This window comes from Emys orbicularis, chromosome 7 (assembly GCF_028017835.1).
Source record: "Emys orbicularis isolate rEmyOrb1 chromosome 7, rEmyOrb1.hap1, whole genome shotgun sequence".
NCBI lineage: Eukaryota > Metazoa > Chordata > Testudines > Emydidae > Emys > Emys orbicularis.
The window spans coordinates 119,043,681-119,068,797 of record NC_088689.1 but is presented as its reverse complement, the minus strand read 5'-3'; the positions used below and the strand labels follow the sequence as shown (position 1 = coordinate 119,068,797).

The 25,117-nt window shown below is 39.6% G+C and overlaps 1 protein-coding gene across 3 annotated transcripts in view; it reads left to right on the top strand.

Annotated features, from left to right (window-relative positions):
* Nucleotides 1-1,356, top strand: part of CHL1 (cell adhesion molecule L1 like) — a 74,571-nt gene extending 73,215 nt beyond the window's left edge. For all 3 annotated transcript variants that reach the window (XM_065408167.1, XM_065408168.1, XM_065408166.1), the window contains one exon: nucleotides 1,140-1,356. In XM_065408167.1, coding sequence (XP_065264239.1) covers nucleotides 1,140-1,356 — 217 coding nt within the window. The remainder of the gene's footprint in view (nucleotides 1-1,139) is intronic.
* The last annotated feature ends 23,761 nt before the right edge of the window (nucleotides 1,357-25,117 follow it).

Below are 25,117 nucleotides of genomic sequence, written 5' to 3'. Positions count from 1 at the left end.
TCTTCCCAAGTAATTCTAGAGCATATGAAATGATGGGCTCTTTTGTACTGAATACAAACGGTATGAAGAAGTGAGGTTTGGGCCTGATGTTTCAGAGATGAGATGATCCACATACATTATGGCATGTGCAATAACTGCTACATTACAGATGGGTGTTTGAGGCACACAGCTGTCTAGTGAATATAAATTACCCACTTTATGTAATTCTGTGCCCCTGGATGAGTCTTCAGCACTGAAGTCAAACCTGGCACCTCTGCATCTGAAAGCAGAAGAGATTCAGCTCTCTTACCCAAGGCTGTAGCAGGCTCATCAACCCCGATAGCATGGCCCAGTCATCCCTAGATGGAAACAGTGTCACACGGAGTGAATGTAGATTATGACTGTGCAGTTGCTAAATAGATAGATATGCAAAATGTATTTTTATTTATTACTCAGAATAAATAAAAGTGCCCACCCAGCACCATGCCAATCATTTAAAGTTCCAAAAACAGTGCTCACCCCTTCCAAAAAGCAACAAGACACAATAAAATACCAATACGCCCAAACATCAGACTTTACCTCAATCCACGTACTCCACTTCAAAGGCTAGGTGAAACAAATGAACCCTGTAATGGGCAATACAAGTGGCTCTTTGCTTTGTAAAATAAGACTCTTTATGCCTCTCTTTAAGATACAAAATAAGGTACAATGATGAACCAGTAGAGCTGGTTTTCAGCTTTTCCTCTTTTCCCCTTCCTCCTCCTTGGGACCCTTCCCCCCCCCCTCCATTTTCAATGGCAAAAGAAGGAAAGGGGACAAAAAAGGAAAAATAAAAACTGTTTGCAAACCATTCTTTTCAGTAATGTTTGCATTTTTTGTTTTGTTTTGTTTTTTGACCTATTCCACTAAATTCAAAATTACAAAAAATGCAAAATGCAAACAATGCACAGAGCAGGGTGCATTAGCTGCACCACATCCATTGACTTGACCTAGAATCAAGTGAATAGTGTGTTTTGTGCAATGTTTTGAAACTGTATCCCAATCAAAATGTATCTGATTCCCTCTTCCCTCAATATATCTGTTTATAAAGGAAATGAACAATTGCTCTTGTAATTGTAATACAAAGCTAGATTTTGGGAAGATTTTTCTTTATTTCATAGTGACAGCGATGAGAAGCCACTCAAAGGCAGCCTCCAGTCACTTAACGGGGACATTAAAGCTACGGAAAGTGCTGATAGTTTGGTAGATTATGGAGAAGGGGACCAAGGGATGTTTAATGAAGATGGTTCATTTATTGGCGCTTACGCTGGATCTAAGGAAAAAGGATCAGTCGAAAGCACTGGAAGTTCTACAGCAACATTTCCTCTCCATGCATAAAATATTAACATAAATGATTAATTTCAAATTTCCGTATTTATCTTGACTAGTAATCAACTATTACCATATGTGATCAGAAGTAGGTTGCAGAATGAATCAGTCAGGACCCCAACCTCCAGGTAATATGGGAATTGGTCGCTGCTATCAAAAGATGATTTTTGAGACTTTTCAGTCCTGATTGTTCAGGTGTTTTCATTCATAAAGAACAGGTGAATAATATTCTCACATTCAATATATACCACTCAGTCTGACCAAAACCATAGCTTCTCAGTGTTACATATGTATATAGATACTTGCTACCCTACATGTTTCTCTATATAACTTTTCTCTTTCTTGTATGCTTTGTCACTTTGTATATACATTTACATCCAGTATTCCCTAATATATAATGACCTTAGCATTGTGGAGGTCAGAAGGTAGTGGGGGTGGGAGAAGGGAGATTACTTTAATAATTAACACCAAGAAAAAATAATTGAAAACACTATAGAAATACATTCCATATATTATTTAATGTTCATGAAGAAGAAGAAAGTCTGTTTAAGTAATTCTAGAATTAGTGGCTAGAGCTGATTGCAATTACTTAGAGAAACAGCTTTATCCAAAAATAATTTGATCACAAACTTGCTCTCAAAAGAAACAGGTATCTGGTATCTAATATCTTCTCTCCAGTAACTGTCACTCTTTCCTTAAACAAGTTCAGTTACACTCGTTTTCCTTTGGCAGAGGATAACGAGGCTCATCCCACATCTGTTCTATGTGTCAGTGAAGCAGGATCAGGTCTTTAGACTACTAAAAAGGCCACCTGAATCTGCCTCCCAAGATCCTTGAAAACTGCATTTCTAAGCAACTGTTTTTTGTCTGCCTTCTGTCTGTATATTTGTATGCTAGCATACATTTCAGGAATGCATTGCACATATTATTTGCAATTTTGTGGTAGTGATGTTGGTCCCAGGATACTAGAGAGACATGGTGGATGAGGTAATATCTTTGTTTTGTACCAGTTTCTGTTGGGGAAAGAGACCAACTTTTGAGCTACACAGAGTTCTTCAGAAGAAGACGTTGGTCCAATGAAAGACATCCACCTTGTCTCTCTTGTACATATTACGTTAATATTTACATAACTGAAAACACAGACTGGTTTTATTTTGAAGTGAGAAATGATCCAAGCACGAGTCTGTATTGCTATGTAGAAATAGAGGGACAAACTGGGTATAAAACAGTTAGATATTAGCTTTTCCTCTTTCTTTTGGATAATACTTAAAAAATCATTGTTTCTCTCTCCAAAAAATAAACCCTGAATATTTAGGTATTTTTAAAAAAATTATTTTCACATCCTGCATTGTTCCTTTTTTAAAAAATGGATTACATTAGAGTTTCTTTTCTACATGGTGTACTGAATAAGGTTTAAAATTCCCAATGGAGCTGTTCCTTTCTCTGCTACTTATTCCCATTACAAACTCAGCAAAGCTGCACTGTGCATGTTTGGCCTTTTTATATTTGGTCTCCCAATTATTTTAAAACATTTTTGTTTTTTGTTTTTGCTTTTATATTTTGTTAACTTCAGTACAGTGCAAATGTTCCTTGCAGTTCTATGTTGTTCTTTTAAAATGGTTGTATCTGCAATTACAATACACTTTAGCCATTGTTATAAGGAGAAATCTTACTATATAAAAGCTAATTCCTGCAAAATCTTTTATACATGAGTAGTCCTTAGGCAAATAGATCCATTGATTTCATTGCAAGTACTTCAGTGGAAATAATAGTGTAAGTAAAGACTACTCACATGAGTAAGGGTTTGCAGGATCAGACCCAGAATTACAACTTTATGAGCTGCATGATGCACATTGTTAAATAATTATAACACTGGTTTTAATTTTATACAATACCTAAGGGACCAGCTCCCATTCATGTACTTAAATGAAGTGGCTTGAGCTTCAAAAGTGCTCAACAACCATGGAAAACAATGGTAGCTGTTGGGTGCTGAATCCTTTTGAAAACCTGGCCCTAAATCTACCATCTATTTGGAATAAAGGCCAATGGGACTACTTATATGTGGCTTGTAGGAATATGATATGGTCATAGGTTAAAATAGTTAGCACAATATCCTGTATTATAATACACAATATCCTCAGATCCCTAAAATTGGGAGAATTTGACAAATGTCTCACTATTTGTACTGTTTGTTTACTTTATACAGTTAATTCAACTTGATCACTGAAAAGGGACTGGTCAGCTTTTGGGACGGTTGGGGGGGGAAGAGTCTCACACACATGGCGTCTGGCAGGAAACTGAAACCTTACATCCTGTTCCAAGTCACATACGGTGACTTTTTTCAGGACTCCAGACAAATTACCCAACAGGATGAGTGTTCACTAGTGCATGAGAACCTGAAAGTGAAATAAACAGAATTGCCCAGACTTGTGTTACAATTTCAATTTGTTGCTAGTCTGTTCCTAATCCATTTCACTTTTAGAGTGCTCTGCACTAGCACATGGCTGCAATGTTTGGTAGCAAAGGAAAGTTTCCTTGCCTTCTCAATTATTTCCACTGGATACTCTTTTTAGAAAAAAATAATTTAAATTTTTCTTGGATTTTGTAAACATTAAATTTAGTCTCTTCAAACATTAAATTTAGTCTCTTCCCAGCCTCTAAAGAAACTCTTAATAGGACAGGGAGAGCCCCTAGTTAGCCTTATCCAGCAAGCTGAAGTAATAAGTCCCCAACCACCACTGCTTCCATCCACAAATTACTGGCCTTTCTAGTTTGTTTTTAATGGTCCATTGAGTAGCCAGAAACTCTCTTCTTCTCACCTACTGCTGTGCCAACTTCTGTAGGTGGTACAAAATCCTCAGAGAGAAATCTGATTGTGGAGGAGGGAAAGGTCCAGGCTAGGGTGTTAGAGTGTATTAGATAAGAACTCAATTACACGAGTCTGCCTTCTCCTTCTGCTCCCCATAGCTACTAAACAACTCCTCTGTGCAAAGGGTTTGGACCTCTGATAGGGGCAAACCTTTTAGGATTGTGGGCCACTGCCATGTGCAAGTTTGGATGGCTGCTCACACATTAGGCCCGATATGACCCATTAAAAGTCAGCAACAATATGCATTTTTCTTGCCCTTACAGGCTGTTCGGTTTAACTGGAGTCATTGTCCCAGAAACATCTATGTTAAACAGCCACAAATTTCAAACCATGTTAGTCGGACATCCTCTTATCAAATAATGAATAAACATCCTGTACTATCACTTGCTCATTTGTAGCTTAAAGTTGCTGACGACATTCCTATGATGTGCTATTCATCTGTGTCGGTATGAGTACTTTTTCTATTATTTTTTTTTTATTCAGACTCTTAAATCTTAATGTTCGTGATTCATTATGCCTCAGGGCCTAAAAATCACACTGTGACAAAAAGATGTGCAATGAAATTTTTTAAATGTGCACTGACTTTTTAGGACCCTGCCCAATGAATATTAAACAAATGTCTGAAATTCCCAAAGATTCTTGTCTCTGTCTAGCTCCAGTCTCTTTCTTGAGTAATTCTTTTTCAGCAGGGATTTTTTTAAAGGCACCATTATGTCTACTTTATATCCTGGAATGTACAGAAGGTTAAAATATGCTTCCAAAAGAGATGTCATTTTAAAAGCATAACAGTTTATACTTTTGGAGCCAATTTTTCCTTTCGTTCAAAGCAGGCCAGTTCCATTCATTTCAACGGGGTTTGGTGTAAAGAGGGGGAAATGTTGACACTTACGTTGCATTTAAAGTATTAGCACCATAAATATAGTAGCATAATTAAGAGAACAGGTATTTCTGATATTTTTCAGTAGTGCTTGAAATCCTCTTAATCAAATAACATTTTGGAAATCTGTAATGATTTTTCATTTGTTACATACAAAAACCCCCTCCTACGTTAACTACTTATTAAAACTGCATACACTGAATAAGACAGGGGTCTTGTGAAAAAAATGCCATGTGAGCATGTTATATATATATATCATAATACATACACACACGAAGGCTGAATTAAGGTTGCATATGAAACCTTAATTCTGACCTTTCCTAAATTTTCTGATTAACCTTAGATTAGAATGTTAATTCTATTATTATTTTGGCATGCTGCCAACATTTTACTGACAGCACAAGTCACAGAAGGGTAATGGTGATTTTCAGAAGCTTATATCTCAGCCACATCTGAATGGAATTTCATCTGACAAAAAAAAGGCACTTCTCTGGCCCCAGGGGTTTCTCCCTGATGAATTTCAAAGGCCCACTTTAAACAATGGAGGTGATAGAGCTAACTCAAAGAAAAAGGTTGCAAAAATATTTTATAATTAAAAGTCTTAGGTAAACAAAATATAGGGGGTCACTACAACTCCCTGGTAATAGGGACCAAATGCTTTACTCATGTTGGATATTCCTAGCTTCCACTAGTATTCCCATTTACTCTAATACTACATACTCATGGAATATGGCCCATTCAACATGGGTACGGGTATTAGAATCTGGCCCTAGTGTATTAGAACAATACATTTTAAAATATGCACAATCCACCCAACAAAGTAAGCTTGCATAATGTAGTAGTCTTAGGAATGACCTCCCTCTCCACTTTAGTCTCTTGTGGTGTCTGTGAGCTCAAGGGCACAAAGTCCAAAGGAGTTAATGCACTTTAAAAACCATATTCCCACCTCTGTGCATTCTCCTATTGACATCAGTGGGATTCCCCAGGAGTCTTAGCTACTGGATTCCAATACAGGATAAGTGTCTTGGCCATGTGTCTGCTTCCAGTGAAGACAATAGACAAGTTCTTTCCCCCCATGAATAAATCAATATATATATATTGGAACATAGACTACAGGACTGGAAGGAACCTCCTGGGTCATGGAGTTAAGTTCAGCAACCCCATCATATAACTCCATTAATAAATGTATTAAAATTACAGTAGTTAGGTTGTTTAGTATATATAATTAATAGGAAATCATATCTTCTGTAGGTCAGCTTTCAACATGATGCAGTGGTTCAGGGATTTGTCACTTTTGTCAAACCATGTGAGCCAATGATTCTCATGTAAATAAAAGTTTGCAGGATCAGAATTCCCCCCCCCCCCCAAGTGAATTAAATAAAAACGATCAGAGTGCATCTTTCCAGGCTTTTGACAATAATTTTACACATAGCTTTGGAAAACAATGTTAGTTAATTGGGTACTTTTATTCTAAGCCTTGTATACATCTGAAGAGGCATTTCATTGTAGTCAATCATGCAATCATAGTTCTACAAATAAAAAGGATATTTAGACACGCTGTATATAGTGTATCTCAATTATTTTAAATAACAACCATGTAAGAAGAGAAAAATTGAAGGGAATCATTGTTAGGGCTTGCTGGCAGAAATTCCATTAACTTGACAAAAGATCATGCCCTCAAAAGCATCTTTTTTAATGTTTAGTGTTTCAGAATAAAGCATATACATAATGTTTGCCATTTGATCTCCTGACTATTGGTACATGTTTATACTTCAGCACCATATCTTTCATGTAAAAGTTTTGACTATCATATCAAGCTTTGTTATCTGCAGTAATTCAGTTTTCATGCAGGAACCAATATATGGGTATGAGCCAAAGCATACTGTATTTTTTATTTTACACAAGATATTTTGTTACTTCATGTGAAAAGATCAAGACAAATGTGGTACTAAGTTCACACTATTCCTTTTTTTTACTAGATGAATGTTAATGTAAATTTATTAAGGTTTAGAAAAATGTGTTTGTACTGTAGTTGCTGTTTGTATCATGCCTATGTACATGTATGGTTTTAAAAGATATTTTCATTATACATGGAATTCAACTTTGCTAATAAAAGTTTGACTTGATGTATTCTTCAACTGCCTAACTTGTGATCAGCACACTTTTTTTTTTTGCTCTTATGTTACTTTCTCAGGAATTTTGTTTTGATTTTAAATTAAGGCCAGATCTTCAGCTTGTGTAAAGTGGTGTAGTTTTATGGGCTTCAGTGGTGCAAATTATACCAGCTGAGGATCAGGCCCTAAAAAAATCTATTGACTTTACACATTTGAACATATGCATCCACGCCATGGAAAACAATGAATGTCTCAACAAGAGGCACATTCAAAATCATAACTCTGCCTTACTTCTACTGTATATAGTAGTACATTATACAGTATTATAAATGCACTGTAAGTTGTTAAGATTAGGTACAAGAAAATGTGATCAGTGTTTTCAAAAGAACTGAAAATCAAGAGAGTGAAGGGACATGTGGTGTGGGGAGATAAAGCCATTAATTCCTAGCTTCCAGCATACAGGCCAACATTTCTGTCTTCTCATTTTGGGCCTAATTTCTCGAGGTGTTTAATACCTGCATCTTCCATTGATTCCAGAGGTGAGCTACTCAAAACTGGAGAGGAACCTGAACCAGAAAAAAACATATCTATTCACTCCTGAACTTCAATGGGCTCATTTAATTCGTAATGCAACTTCAGGAATGGTGTCCACAGGCAAAGTATTGAGAAATCAATTGTCACACATAAACCTAGCACATATAAATAATATATCTTAATAGTTTTAACAAAGTGGTGAGCAAACTGTTCAGAAATGTCATTTTACCCAGCACAGAAATGCATTCATCTTTAGTATGGAACAATATATCTGTTTAACAGAACATATCAGATCTGCACAAGGAAGAAAAGAATACTTTATCCATCCAGAATTGGTGGAATAGAGGTAGACCGAATGGGCCACATTAGACAGTGCTTAAACAAAGTTCACTAGGACCGTGCACATGCACAAATATTTCTGTAAATGTTTCAAAAGACATTTGAATATAAAGTCCACCAGACACCCAATAATTCTTACTTTCATCTTTGTATCCTTTACTCAGGAAGAAACCTAGATATTCTAAAGTCTGAGTCCCTATACGAAGCCAACTAAAATGAATGCTCTTTCTTTGCAAAAGAGGACAGGAAGACCCAGATTCTCAAAGGTATTCAGGCTCCTAACAAGGGAAATCAGGAGCCTAAATATCTTTGGGGATCTGGGCAGAAAAGACTAAAAGTATCCTAAAATTTCCCAGGCCTTATTCTCTCCTATTCTAAATTCACTCCATAAAGTTACCCCTACCCTTTTTTTTTAAAGATTCAGTGCCCAGTGGTTTCTTCAGATATCCTCAAAGAGGATAGGTCATCCAATCTGAGGACAAAAAATGTACTACATGACCTGAGTTAGACAATTACACACCGTAAATAGCAAATTCCAAGTAGCAGATACTCAAAAGAGTACTAATTACTAACAGCTGGCAAAAAACTCATTGACTCTAATATTAATGTAAAACTTATTTGTCAAACAATTATAAATAATAAACCAATTAATTAAAAATAAATCTGTTCATGAACAATGACAGATTTAATGGCCAAATTTGATTAATAAATTGCTTGCAACAAATAGTCACTAGTTCTAGTCTCCAGGATATTCATCATACTATTTTAAGATAATATTCTACACATTAATCTGTGTTATGAATTTATTGGTTCGGTGAAAGCAAAATTCTCACTTGTTTTCTCCCCATTGGGTTTTCAGCTATTTCATTTTAATAGGAGGAATTCAGGAGTTTTTTAACACATTTTCCAGCTGCATAAACTCAGAGAGCTTTCAATGCAAATATGAATACAGCTAGGAATATAATAACTAGTATTAACCTTTCAGGAAGGTATCAAGGACATTCAAAGTTTTGTTATTATTATTCATATTCCAATATAATGAGAATTACACTTTTTTCAATAACATAATGGAGAGGAAAAGCCTTACAATCATGTGCTCCAGTGGAGTGAGAATAAAGATGCAACTGCTACCCTCAGATGCATAAGCTACAGATTTTGATTCACTTCAATCCACCGATGCCAAACCTGGAGGTCCTTAGCACAAATTAAAGGAGAAAAAGGAGGAGAAACTATTTTTATTAGACTTTTTTTTTTAGGTTCAGAGTAGATAGAGTGGCAACCTATTAAATTAGAGCATGATACCTCAATTCCTTCAATGTCCTGTATAGCCAGGCTAAAAGGACCCCAACAATCTTATTTCTGATGCTCATTGTATTCTTTCTATTGCTCTGTATGGTCAATATTTCAATAAAATCTCACCATTCCTGACCACTGCCATTTGCTAATAGTCTTGAAAAAAAGCTCAGTCTGAAAAAAGTCAATCATAAGATAAAAATGTCACCAAGCCATTGTGATGGATCCCAGGTTCCCTGACTATGTAAGCTCCTCAGGTTTTTAAATCAAACTTCAGTTAGTCCTGTGCTGTTTTTGCTCTGTACTACCTGCCAGAACCGGAGCTGGTGTAAATGGATCTACACGAATTTACACTCGCTAAGGATCTAGTCCAATAAGCGTCCACATGAAGATATGTATACTTATTGAAATAATTGATTAAATGTTTTCTATTTGATTAATAGACATCATGTGCTATATAAGTAAATAAAATTAAATACATCTTCTTAGTATACAGAGTATGGTATCACCCACTGTCTCCTTCATCTCCCTGTGCTAAATACCAATCAGAAAAGGCCAAGGTCTACTGTAGAAATCCATTACAAGAATTGTAAAAGTTGCATACGGTGGTGTTGTTTGCTGTAGCACCCATTCCATTTCGACTCCAGGCAAAAAACATCATGCATTCAGTTGTGGACAGCTATTCAAAGTCAGGAAAGGCTTGCCAGAGCCAGATCTCAGTTATCAAAGAAGGAAGATAGGAAGAGAAGGAAACATCCACTGAGAAAATAAATTCTGGAAGTAACTCTCCTGAATTTGTGCTGTAGCTAGAGCATATATCAAGAAGCAAAGCAATGCAAAAATAACAACTATAGAAAGAACAAACACAAAGCACAATGCTAAATAAGATGATAACCATGCAAGCACTTACTCATGTTCTTAACTGTATTCAAGTGAGTTGTCTCATTGACTTCACTGGAACTTCTCATATGCGCGTTTGCAGGATTGGGGCCTATGCCAGCATTCTCTTCTTTGCTGTTTTTTTTTTTAACACTGGTCCAGCATAAACTGTCTAGGGTTCATTATTTTCCTAACTTACCATGTAGATTTAAAGCCAGGAAAGGACAATGCATATCAGTGCTGAAATATCATTGAGAGGGGACATACAAGTCAATTGTAGCAAAGTTATGGAAACAACAAACTTGCGTGGAAAAGAAGCTGGAGATGGAAATAGGAAGATTCAAGTTAAGGGACCAGTGAACCTCTTATTCTGGTAAGTAGTTACTCATACAAGCAGCACATTGAAGTCAGTGAGATTCCTTGTGTGTCTAATTTCTCCCTATTAGGTGTAAGACTCACAATCTGGCTCTAAATACATAGCCTGGAGTGTTTGTGTGTGTTCCCCCAAAGCTTAATCACACTTTGCATATGGATCATAAGAGTCCCAAAAGTTAGCAGCTGTTTATATTTATTTTATTTTATTTTTATTTTGTAGAGTCATATTGGTTTTCTGTAGTTCATGGTGGGAAGGAGGGGATAGGGGACTGGGGGGAGGTGAGAGACCAAATCAAATGGCTCTTCAGTAAAGAGTAACAATGAAAATCAAGTAAGCTCTGAAAAAGAGCTCTGTGTAGCTCAAAGCCTTCTCTCTTTCACCAACAAAAGTTGGTCCAATAAAAGATATTACCTCACCCACCTCGTCTCTCAAGTAAATAAACATTCGTCCATATCTGATGCTTTTGTGGAATGATGTTCTCTTTTAGTGTGGGTCTCAGGCAATGAAGAAGGGCCAGATTGTGACTGACCCTTGTGTGCGTGGCAGAGTGGAGGGCACACAGATTTGTCCTCTTGGCACACCTGTGCAAAGACAGGTCACATCTGCAATCCAGGCACTGAAGGGAATGGAGGGACTGTGCCCTCCAAGTACCACTACAGGTCATGCATCATGCTAAAGAGGACAGGGTGGAATGGAATTAGGTTGGGTAATGGCCTCACCTTCTTGCCCCCACACTGAGAAGGGAGCAAACTCCACTACAATGTAGGCTGGTTCTGCCTATCCACACCCACAGTGCACTAAACTCTTTAAGCGTGTTCTCTGAGGAAAGCAATGTGAGATCTAAAGCAAGTTGAAGGAGGTCATGTTCGTTTCACTGCAGAGATGTGGGCCAGTGCTCATGAGATGGATTACATGTCACTCTCACAGCACCATAGAAAATGTTAGCCTGTTAGCTCTGCAGTGACGCAGTCAGACAAAAAGAGCTTTATTATTCTCCCTTTGATGCCATTATCATGTATTCAGGGTGGATGTTCTATATGCAGGTGGTGCGATATAGTGCTGATATGCAGAACCCAGAAGCAATCCACAGGGACTTGCTGACCCTTACTAGCTCTCCCCAGTGTCCTTCATATAGAAACTTTTTTTTCCCCAGTGTGCCTTTCTGGAGATGGCATTTTAAAGTTTTGGAGACAAGCAGCCCTCTAGTGGTCATTCTGCAACTGGTTGTAGTATCTTCCTGTCTTCTAGCTCTTAACAGGATACTGGGCTAGATGGACCTTTGGTCTGACCCAGTACGGCCGTTCTTATGTTCTTAACTCCTATTATTTTCCCCTTTTTTTTATTCCTGAGATGAAGGCACAGGCTCTCAGGAGGTACTGTCACTGTTTAGCCACAAGACTGGGGAAGTCTTCACTTTTGTTAAAAAATAGTCTGTTAAGTTTACATTTCTTGCATTGCATTGTTACACAGCAAACATTATACAATCGTTGCACCATAGTGTTTATGTTGTCTACCTCCCCGGAACCTCAGAAGATGATGGTGACAAGGCAGGCAGTGACAGCAGATTGGGGCAGAATATGTTAAACAATTTGTTATAATCAAAAGGGACCTATTTTGTAATTTGTGGGGAATAAAGGAATCTGTCACCTCTCAGGTGAGTGCCATAAGCACTGGGCTATTCTCATGTGGGGTGATTTCAATTTCTCCAGTTCAAGCTGTTTCATTTTGGATTAATAATGAAAGTTTAATTGGAGCAGGAGGACTGGATCTTGGGGCTCCCACAACCTGGGTAAGTGATGTAACTGCCAGACAATAGAATCATTCTTATGCTTGCTTTCTCTCTGACCCAATAACTCTTTAATTATTTAATCCAAAGTAGAATAGCTTCAACAGGAGAGACTGAGGGAACCCCATATCAGACGATCCTATTGCTCAGTGATTAAGTTACTACCCTGAGAAGTGGCCAAACCCTATTCAGATTTCTTCTACCCATCACACAGAGGATGGGAGTTGACCAACTACTGGTCTAAATGTTATTAGGGAGATCCTCCTCCATCCCCTTTCCAAGCTTCTTGCAATAAAAACCTTAATCACCTATCTCCACTGGAGTATTCACAGCTGAAAATCCAAGCAGAGATAGGTGTCTCCTTTGTGGGGGCCACAGATGTGTTTAAAGGAAAAGGTTCAGGGAGAAGTGCAGATGGAACTTCAATAAGAGGGTCTAGAGGAGCCAGAAAAGGGGCTGCAGCCTTGTGCACTCCACATAGATCTGTGCCAGGGTCTCCCTCTCATTTCAGAGGGTACAGGTGTCAGAGGATTCCATGAACTGTGCCAAATACACACCCATCTTTATGGCTCCATGGAGGAGCTGCCAACCACAAAAGGGGTGTAGTAGCCCACTTTGTCCTTCCCAGCAAGAAGACAATGCCAGATAAGGGAGAAGGAAATTGTGTGGGGGCAGAGGAACGTGTGGACTGGTGGGGTGCTAGGTTCAGATAGTTTGGATAAGCTTTAAAACTCTGTCTGCCTCCATCAATAGATTTAAATGGAGATTCGTAATGTTTACTCCTGGGGGAATTCTGCGCCACTTCACAATACAGAATTTTGCAGAAATTAGGGTGTGCACAGAATTTCCTTTCCCCCACAGAAATGGGCTGCAGGGCTGCTAGCTGCCACTAGGGGCCGCTGGCCGCAGCAGAGCCCAGCTCGCACGAAGAAGATACTGCTGGTGGGAGGGAGAGGGAGCTATAGGGTTTCTGGCAGCTCCAATTCCCAGCATGTCCTGAGGGAAGAAGAAGGTGGCACACAGAAAACTCCATGCAAGCCTGGGACCAAGCATCAGGCTGTATCTTCCTCTGGATCCCTAGGCTCTGGAGGAACGGGGGGGTCTGAGCAAGGGGGATCCCTATGGCTGGACTCAGGGTGGGGCAGGTATCTGGGCCGGGGAGGGGCCTGTGGCTGGGCTCTGGTGGAGAGGGATTGTGGGTGTCTGGCCCCCCAGCTGGGATCAGGGGTGTGTGTGTGAAAGGGGCAGAGAAACAGGAACTGGGTTGTCATAGGGTTTTCTCTTTAACTCTCTATTCCTGGGGGAAATTTTGTGTGTGTTTGTATTGTTACAGACATACTTGCTGACAGGTATTTTGAAATAATTTACCAAAATGAAAATGGTGTGTATATAGTGTTATTTTGACAAAATTTGCAGAATTTTAAAATATTGTGCACAGAATTTTTAATTTTTGGCACAGAATTTTTAATTTTTTGGCACAGAATGCCCCCAGGAGTAAATGTTGAGGCTGGTTTACAGTGTGCTTTATTATGTGATGTTCCTGTTTTGGGACTGGTTTGATTCATAATAGTGTCTATGGTATAAGGGGTCTGAGTAAGAATTTCAAAACCCCTTAAGTGACCCAGGAGATCTTAGTCCTATTGAAAGTGAGTGGGCCTATGATGGATGTACCAGGCCTTTGTGACCCAGAGTGGTGAAAGTGGGTCCTCCAGGCTGCCTAGAAAGATTGCATTTACTGGACCTGGAAGAGAGGACCTGAGAACTGTAACCCTAAGATGATGTGAGGAGATAAAAGGACCAAATAGAAAGAGGCCCAGGGAAAACAGCAGCAACTAATTAAAGGAAGCAATATGTGGCTGCTGTATATAGGGTCTCTCGGCTGGAACCTGGTATTGAATGGACCTGGTGATGTGGCCTAAGTTCGAAGTAGAGAACAAGGCTCCTTTGCAGGCCTAAGTGAAGTGCTAGATTTGAAGGGCCCAGACATAGGGCTGAAGATGCTGGTTTGGACAGTTTGGTGACTTCTTTGCTACCCTGGTAGTAGTTCATATTGACTCTGTGACTTGGCTGGAGGGTTGAGCCACTGAAGACCTGCCTAGTGAGGTTGGCAACTACAGGGGTGCCAGGAGTGGGAGAAAGATTGCAGCGCCACACCCTGCTGCTATGAGGCACTCAGGAGGTGGTTGTCCCCATCACAGGGACTTAGACTCCTAAGTCAGTTGGAGGCTTTTGGAAATGTTACCTTGTCTCTTCATATGTGCAGTGATGACTTCTGTAACTTACATAACAGGAGCTAATACAGGGTCGGTAAGGAGAATTACTAGTGCTTCTACTGTGGTTAGGTTGAACTACTGCACCATGTAACATTTCATGATAAACATTATTGCTGTTTTATTATTTATGGCTGTTGTGGTAACTCCCAAAGTCCTCAATTAGGATCATAGCCCTGTTGTGCTAGGTGGTATAGAAACATACAGTCTCTTTCCCAAAGAACTTACAACCAAAGACAAGATACTGCAAGTTGGTTTAATGAACAATAGGAGGGGCAGGGGATGGAGGACAAGGGTAACAATAATAATAAAAGAAGAACCTGATGGTTCTTAATCATTTAAAATTCACATCATCTGACACTGACTCTCCCACCCTTGCTCCACAAACCAAATCCTCACGAGGCAGTTGGTTTCTTGTAGATGTCACAGCAGAAGTGGGTCTTGAGAAGGAATCTGAAAGTGGAAATGATGACTATTGGAGGGTGGTCATTCCATGGGTGACAGGCAGAGCTTAGGAGAAAGTGTAAGACTGGGAGAAGGGAACAAATGTGTGGTTGAGGCTGGCATCATTACCAGAATGGAAGTAAGTGAGGTGATGTAATAAGAGACAAGAGTGGACAAGGACACTGTGATGTCACACATCCCACTATGGTATAAATTACCATAGTGTCAACTACTTTCTATCATTCCATAGGACATGTTGCATCAGCCACTGTGAAATCATCCAATGCATATGGAACAGTAGTCAATTATCAGCTGGTTTCTATTGGCCAAATCCTGCATGGGCCAAAACCCAGCTTGGCTGAGTAAGGTCTGAATAAGGAGTGCAGGATTTGGTCCTAATTATCAGTAATGGATTGCTAAATGTTCTAAAACAAATCTACCTTATTATTTGCCTCATAGAAAAAAATGGTAATAGTATTCCAGAACTGGCTTCCAAATACACTTCCTTCCTCTCATTTTGAAACTGTAATTCAGTGGCTGGAGCACTAGATGAGGTGGTAGGAGACCTGGGTTCTATTCCCTGGACTGCTGTTGCCTTGCAAATTACTTTGCCTCTATGTGCCCCAGTTTCCCCACATGTGAATATGGGATAATAAGGCTAATTCTCACCTTTCTAAAGTGATGTAATACAGAAATATTCACCCAAGCATACAGGGCCGGCTCTGGCTTTTTTGCCGCCCCAAGCAAAAAAACAAAAAAAAACTGTGCGGGGCGGCCGGAGCCAGGGTGCAGAGGAACTCCCTGCGCTGCAGACGTGCCCCGGGCGGCGTAGTGCGCGCCCCAGCTAGCGGGGGAAAGGGGGAGGGTGCAGGGGGGGGAGAGAGAGAAGGGGGGCGGCCAGGGCTTCCTTCAGTGGGGCGCTCGCCACGCGGCCCCTCACACCGCGCCGCCTGCCGGGAGGGCTCCACGCCGCTCCGGTCGGTGGGCAGGGAAGGACGTGGGCTGCCCTGCCGGGTTTGCTGCAGATCTGGCACCGGCTGGGGCAGACGGAGTGCGCAGCCCACTCCCAGCAGGGCGCTCCCCTCCTCCGCGCCGCCGCCCCCTACAGGGCTGCCGGAGCGGCGAACCAAAAAAAACCAACAACCTGCTGGGTGGCCAGAGCGGCGAAGCGGGAAAAAAAAGGATTGGAGGGAAGCCACCCCTTAGAATCTGCCGCCCCAAGCACGAGCTTGCTCGGTTGGTGCCTGGAGCCGTCCCTGCAAGCATATAATGCCTTGTATATGTAATAACCTGTATTCAGGTCTCTCCAAACCTTGGGTGGGGAAAAATTCTCAGTAGAATCAACCCAGACTTTGGTTCCAAATAAATAAATCTGTATCTAATCCCTTTTTTTTTTTTTTTGGCAAGAAATATAAATCCATGTAATTGAAAGGAAGGCCCTGATTCTGCAGACATCTCCAGGAAAACAGGCCCTGTTGAAATCAGTGGAGTTCCACGCAGTTGCAGAGTAGGATTGGAGACAAAAACATTCTTTCTTATGTTTCACTCTTAACATGCTGACTTTGAAGAGATGAAGACATAGGATTGGCCTGGTAATCAGAGTTGAATTTAGAGATGGCTGAAACAGCTTTTCATTAGCAGCTGGCATTCCAAATTATTGAGAGATTAAATTTAATTCACTGTGGTTAGAGATTATTCACTTCCTACGAAGAGAAAAAAACTATGCATCCCTCAGGTATCTAATTTAGTTCTTCATAAGGGAAGGCAATTAGAAGACTATTCCAGAGCCATCAATGTTTTCTGGTGGTCAGAGATTTGTAGAGTTTGTATTGTGCATTGTTTTTAACTGTGCATAAAGAAAAACAAAAATATCTTTTATTAGTGATTTTCACAGAGAACCATTTATCGAACAATAACAGCCAATTTTCCCAGGACTCCTATGGTGGCAAATGGGCCTTTCATTATGAATGATTCCAAATCAGTTTTGCTACTGCTGGATACTAATCTGCTATTCAGTTAAGGAAGTCCATAACGATTTGCTTATTGTCTGTCTCTAGAACCCACTGAGTGTAATTGGAAGTGCTGTGTCTCTTGAATCACCTCCCCTTTGAAACAATACCTCCAATCACTTCTTATTCCATCCCACACCTCTGTATCACCAAAATAGCCCTTAATGCCTCCCCCACACTGCTGATTAATTTCTGTTCTCTCCTATTGACTGCACATCAGGAGTCCTCCTCTTGGCTGATTCTTTAGCTTCCAGTTCTACTGTACCCAGAGGGGTACTGTCTGAGTTAACAGGGACCCTCAATGTTATGTCCCCTCCCTCTATTGCTTGTAAGCTCCACTTCCTCCTCTTCATTACATACTGAGCTCACAAATTCTTCATAGTTGTAGAAGGGGCTGTGGGGTCAAAATCATTAGCTATTCTGAAGTAAAGATATTTCTATAGTTGCTAACTGAGATCCCATATACTTCATGTTATCTCCAGATTCACAACTTAAATGAAGTGTCTGTTACTTTCGATACACAGCAGCCCCAGTGAGTCAGGGCTGTCCAGCCCTTCCTTCCCCCTCTCCCTTATGGGATACCTGAATAATGCTTCCCTTCCCCTTTGTTCATGGGTAACTGAATCAACAATGGGAGGAGACTCTGAAACTCAGGTTCTCAAGAAGTTTTCCCTCATTTGCTGAATTGTCATTGGTGGCTGGTCCCGTTCCATCCTACCACTTTACCACCACTGCAACCCTTCAGTTGTCCAGCCTCATTCTCCATGTCCACTTTGGTTCTTCCCCATGTATGCAGTGCTTACCTCCCTTCCCAACGTCTTCCTTCTTCTTTTATGAACTCCTGTGACTTACTCTAGAATTTCCTTCCTCTCATTCCTCTCTCCCATGTCAGAGCTATATGAGTGCTCCTTACCGCCTGCCCCACAGAAGCCATATATAGACTAAGAAGTATCAAGACTTGTGCCTATCACCGCCCAGGTGACTTTGTTTTCTGCACTTCATATCCTTTCTCCTCCTCCTCCTGTGTGTCTTCCCATATGTCTGCATAGCGCTCAGCACAGTGGGCACTATCACAATGTAAACAATAAATCCTAATTATTTATGTTTTACAGTTTAGACCCTATTGCCTGCTCCAGTCTCACAAACGGAGATTATGATAAAGCAAAATCAGTTTATCAATCAACATTTCAAACTCATCTATTTGGTGGTGCACTGAACACACACTGCTGTAGGGAATATACAGTACTTTGCTAGTTTTTTTAAAGGGACATTTTACAATTACCATCTGACCCTTCTTTGCTGACAATAATCTGAGCTGTTACCTACTTTAGCTATTCATTGCTTGGTTAAAATTAACGGAATAAACATATTAGTTTTTTTTTCTAGCATGCTGCATATCATTGCTGCCTCCTATTGTGCTGTGTACCACTAGATTTTCTGCATGCAGAATTAAAGTGGGTGGTTCTTGACTGACACATTAAGTAGTTTACCTGAATTTTTGAGATGCCTGAGACAGAAGTGCCACTGAAAGTACCTTTCCTCTTTGTCTTCATTTTCTTTGCTGCATAGGGTATAACCAAAGGTGGAGAAATTGCCTCTTAAGCATCACTAGTTGTGATCAAGATCAAAGAGGCACCACATCAGAGTGACAATGCTAATGCACCAAAAGGATTTGCTGCTGTTGGAATAACCTCTTACATTGCTATTTACAATATAGGCTGCCTAGCTAAACCAATGATTGCTAGATATGCTGGGTCCTGACCAGTTCTAGAGTGACCACTCTAAACCACACACCAATAGGTATGAGAGACTCCTGTGCTGCATTCCATGCAGGTGTTCAGGACATGACTCCCGGCAGCGGAATGTGCTGTCCATCCAGAGTTTGTGCATCTAGTGTGTGGTTAAGGTGATAGAATCTGTTGCTAATTCAACTTTGGGATAATGAACATTTACATGTAAAAATAGTTTCAGAAGAGGGAGACAGACTGAGATAAAATCTGAATGGGAGAATTTACCTAAGCAAAATGCCCTCTGTCAAACCCAAACTCTGTGATCACATGGTGGGAGACAAGCCTATCAGGAAGACAGGAGAAGCTCCACGTGACCTCTCTTTCAGAGAACATCCACAAATAAAGAGCCACTTCAGACTCTTCAGCTCAGGGCTCAATATTTTGCACAACCCTAATCCTAGCTGATTCTTCCAGGGGAGGTGAGAAGAATCCCCACCACCATTGTCCCTGCCAATGGGGAAGATTCCTTCCTGAGTCCTGATCTGGTGATCAATTTAATCCTATGCATGTGAGCAAGAATAACCATGGTTAATTACCCCTCCACATTTTCTTCTGGTGGCGTGTGTGATTTTTTTGTTTTGTAAGAAGCTAAACCTCGTATATTTAAATCTTCATCCAAAATAATGGAAGAGATCCTGAGTAAGTTTTTATCTAATTGCATGGTTGCATCTATTCTCCCTGTCTCTTTAGTCAACAAATAGTGGCTGGGCCATGATATCCTTCCTGCTTGTTATGGTATACGCTAAGTTGTGAATCATCTTTATGCTGTGGTACTTAAAAGTTCTACAGAAACTAGGATGAAAGATGTGGCTCTGGTGGTAACCTCCATTAGATGCAGTCCTTCTTTATTCCCCCTCGTGACAGAGAATTGTCTCTCTATGGGACCTGGTGCTATTGCCGGGCTCATGGATCCCCTTCTAATTGCTTGTAGCACTCTCTGTTGCACAATTAAATTCACTGGAACATGCATCTCTGGTTGGGCACATGGTATCTAAAGATGTTACTTATGCTTTAGAGTGAGTCATTTTTATGATGATTTGTTAAATAAGTGCAAATACAGTGTCAAATAAACCAGTGTGTAACAATTGCTTTATCCTTTTTGGGGACGTTACTCCAGGTAGTCATTCTGTGCATTTATTTTTCTCTGAGCAGCAGTTTATAAAACTGTGCGTAATATATAAAAATCACTAAGCTATTTAAACTGACAATGTGGTAGTAATTTACAAAAAAGCATGAGTGTTAGCTAATTTTCTAATAAACACATTACATTTAGCCAACTCAGCATGGAATTGAGATGCCATTAAGTAAGTAAATCAACCTAAAGTGCAGTGAAATCAGACAATTTAACACACTAATTCATATAATGTGTAACAATATAGAAACACTGGCAAGAATTGATTTAACAGCTTTCCCCCTCCTCTATAGCTGGTTACTTGCAATAGCGGTGCAACTCCTAGCCCTGACACTGTCACTATTGCTGCTACAGGGACTCTAATTTTCTGAAGCTTACACCTTTTTCTGGCCCCCTCAATGTGTATCTTAGACCAATGTATACCTTTATTCTCCCTTAAGCTTATGTCAGTGGCGCTACTCATGTGAGTAATGGTTCACCAGTGCATTGTTGCCAACATTCAGCGTTTTATCACAAATTTTGCAATATTCATTGCTTTTCTTAAATCCCCAGCTTCTGGAGTCTCATGATCCCATGAGACTTTCAGATTTGGTACTAAAAAGAAAAAAAAATCTCCCTCATGACTGCAGTGAAAACACTGAAAGTATGAACTCTAAAGGCTCAAACTGGAAGGCATATGAAAGAACCCAAAACTAAGGATTTTTTTTTTAAATCTCATGATTTAGGGGGGGCCTGACTCATGATTGCTGAATGCTTGGGCTAGAAAATACTGCCAATGTTAGCAAGGGGTACACAATATGGCTCTAATTTTGCAAAACACATTACATATATACACTTTTGCTAGTCTCTCTACATGTTTACATAGCTTTTGAACAGCTCTGCTCACAGACAGCAGTGCTTGCTGAATGCTAAAATGCTCTCACATCTCTAATTTAACTTCCCAGCCAAGGAAAAGAAACTTTCAACTTTGGCTCATTTCATCAGCCTGTTTTGAACCCACACTGTATTTTCAGGTTCTAGACAGCTTGACAAGACATAGTTGAATCTTTCTTCTTATAATCAAGATGATAACCACTAAAAAATGATATCTTTCACGTCAATGGAAAATGCAGATTAATTCTTGCCATAATTATCAAGTCTTTACAGAGTAATTGCATACAATTATCTGTCTGCTGTCAAATTTATTTTAGTAATCGACTGCATAGTCCAGGAGTTAGAGAGACAAACTTTGATTATTGGTTCAATTAGCCTTAAAGCACCATTCCTTTTCTTTTAAAGACACTTTAGTCTCCCAGGTGGTCAGGGAAGTTACCATGAACATTGATAAATTATGCTCATTTTCTTAGACTGCTTCATAGTTTGATTTTTAACTGATTTAATATGTGTCTTGATGAGGTTTTTGATGTGAGTATTGACAAGCTCTACGCTGCTTCTTAGACTATTCACCCATCTCTCTTCCTTGAATGAAACTTTCCTTAAGAAAAAGAGCCTGTTAGCTTATTAGAGCAAGGCTTACTGCTGACACAATCATATGAATTTTGGAAAAAAATTACATCCCACTTTAATTGCAGTCTTACTAAATGATATCACTTCCTAGATATGACATTTTCCATTTATAATCTTTTTGCACAGCAAAGAATCCAGTTTGTCAAAGCACTTAGTATGTGCATACATGCTCTGCTGAACTGTGGCTTAAATATCCAGCTCCAAGTCCCTGTTCAGAGACTGGCTCTTGGCTCTGGTATTGTAGACTTACACATGAAAGTAACCTTGTACATCCAAAGAAGAGTCCCACTGAATTCGTTGATGTGGGTAAAGTTACTTATGTGCGTAAGTGTTTTCAGGATCAGAGTGTTCTTAGACCTTAGTTAAGGAGTATATTTTAGGCCCAAAGTCATATTAGTAAACTGATGAAAGAAGAAAAATAAATCACACTTGAGTCTGGTCAACATTGGCTCTCTGCCTGAGAAATCAGGCCCAATCCAGTGCTGCTAAGTGCCATCAGCTGCTACTGATTCTCTCAAACTCTGTGTATGTGGGTGTGAGACAGAAGGAGTGATGGTTCTTTGTACTACTTGATTGGGCACCCTACCTCACAAGACCAGCATTGGTCATACTCAACTTTTTCGTCCTCCATTTTACGTGTCTACATGTGTGCGCATACACGATGGAGGAAATAAAATGGGTAAAGCGAACAGATTTGTTTTCAGCTTTTACCATAGGAGAGAAAATAATTAAAAGAAAGCCCTAGCATGGAACAGATACCTGGACACTGTCATATTTTTAAAATAGTTCTTTAAATCAGACGTTGTCATCATGTCCTGCCATTCGTCTTGCCTTTTTCAGGAGTTTAATCCGGAAGCATCATCAGGTTAAATTTTTAAACCCAAAACTTTGTGAAGGTAAATAATGAGCATAGTGTGACATATGTCTACCTTTCACTTAAATTTCTGCAAAACAAAACATTCCCTCATGATGCAAACAGCAATCTCTTTTAGCTTCTTAGTTTCTGATGCACTAACAACTTGAAGGTTTTCTACTGAAAAGGAGAGAGAAATGCAACCAAACTATGATTTGATACCTTCAAATACCCTAATAGTCATCTTCAGTTCCCACAGATTTATTTCAGCCATTCCAAACCCCTTCTACTTTTTCACCATATACAGCAGAAAAGAGAGTTACTGTAGTTACATGGGGCAAACAGTCATATGTGTGACTCTTCTGGAAAATGCTTCAAGATCATTACAACTACTGATTGTCTGCTTGATCCTGTGTCATTTTATATAATAACAACTTGTATGATCTCCATAGCTATGTCCTCTATAAAGATTTAAGGGCATATTGATTGTAAGAAATCACCTGAGCATTATTATTTTCCTGTGTTTTCTCCCTCTGGATTAAATGACAATTTTCCCCATCCATAATAAAATGTAATCTAACACTCTAGTCTCTGGTTGTTGGGTTTTTAACTGTACCGCAACATCTATTTTCACTGTCTTGACATTTTTAGGTTCCAGACCATATAAGGATTTGGTTGATTTATTTATGAAATTAGTTCCTTTTTTTTTTTTTTTTGCAAGTTTTCCTCCCCCGATAGCTTTGCCCGCACTTCACTTGCTCTATTTTAAAGGTATGGATCAGAGCTTCCAAATAAGCTTTTATACAGAAAACACATGTTTAAACAGTGCTCCTAGATGATAACTTCTCAACACCTTAACAATCAGTAGGGAGGAGAAGTGGGAAACATATTAGCTTTTGATGAGTCTCTGACTGAATCCCTCCATGGGAGGTAAGAGGAACAGGGCCAGAGTCTCTTGTTTGGTTGATTTGAGCTCTACCACTGGCTTATTCTACTCTAAAGCCAGTGTAACCAGCCCAGGTAGAATCAATCCCATGTAAACTGGATTTTCAGAGCCAGCATTGGGCGTCTTATACCAAACCTTCTCCTTACTACAGGCATAGCAGGGGAAAGGGGTTTGGTAGGAAGAAAGTGGCCAGGGTTAAGTTTCTCCTGTGCTGTTTGGCAATTTCTGGCCCCTTGTGGTCTATTGCAGCCAATATTAATTAGAGCAGCCTGAGGGTTGCTCTAACACAGGGCAGGCTCTGTAGAGAGCTGCAGGAGGCTCACTGCAATGGGAAAAAAAGAATTGTATGCTGTCTTTGCATGAAAACTCCCTTAACTGGGCTCTTGTGAGCCGTACTCCAGTATCTAGCCCAGTAATATAAGATGGAAAGAGTTGTGTATGGAATGCGGAAGATTCTGAGCATTGATTATGCATGAGAGTTTATGTGAAAAGTTCTGCGGTAAGAGACAGAGAACTGGGTTCTGATCTTTCCCACTGGTCTAACACCAGTATAATTTAGATGGAGATGCTTCTGATTTACACAATATGATCTTAGAATCAGGCCCACTGTCTGTAAGTCACTTCATTGTTATGAACACCTTAAAGGGAAACATGTTTGCTTCCACAAGTAACTTAGAAATCACAGAGTAAGTATAAAAAAACCAAAACTATATTTTTAAAGTCAAACGAAGTCAGGTGCTTAAACTGAGGTTTCCCTATTGTTCACAGTAGTGATGTTTGACTGATGAACTTACACAAGCTGAAATTAGAATTTACATTTAGATTTATACAGCTGACCCACTTCCTGGTAAAAGTATTTTACAGAAAAGGAAGTTTTCCCTCTGAGATTTCTAGAGCTGTTTAGATGAATTTTACTTGACAGTTTCATGTCACTTCTATTTTATGACTCTCTTCAAATGAGTTAGAAATAATTTACTTTTGTGCTACCCATTTGTCCTATTTTCATAGGGAGACAAACTCTCTTTACACTTCTGATGAAAAGTAAAATGTGATGACTTCAATTTCAAGGTGAATTAGACATGACACAAACCCCAAATAAATGCATACAGTACACTTAATTTGCACTGTGCTGTCATTGTGATACAGTGCAGCTCACCCCAGGAGTGTCTGTTTTCCCCCCAGTAGTTTTGCTATCATTTCCTGGTCACCATGGGCTTCGTGGTCTTTTTTACTAGAAGACTGTAAATCCACGTGAACTATACAAATCAACAATAAGCTCAAAAATAAAGAGATGCTTATTTTTTACTTTATTTCTTTAATTTCTATTACAAAAATACCCCAGAAATGAGGATGTTTCATACTTTCCAATAATGAAGTGAATGTTTTATCATTAGCTTTTAGAGGTACAGAATAAAATGGGCCATGGAGCACTACCCAGGCAGCAGAGCTATTCCATCAACCTTTTATTTTATTGCATTGCTTCATGCACCTTAGGTTCCTCCCATGATGTTGGCTTTGATGTCCCACTCATCTGCTTCTCTACAGGCACCTCTAGACCTCTTTTCATGCTGCTTTCTATAAATGAAATACCCTTCCTGAGCTGGAAGATCAGGTCCCTCTCACTTAAATACCTCTTGAAAATTCACTTTCCCTATGGTCCCTGCATTGAGCAAGTTAATATATAATATTCTTTAGCATAATCTTTAGTTAGCTTCCTCTTCCTTGACTTTAGGAGACAGTGGGGCCAAGTGGA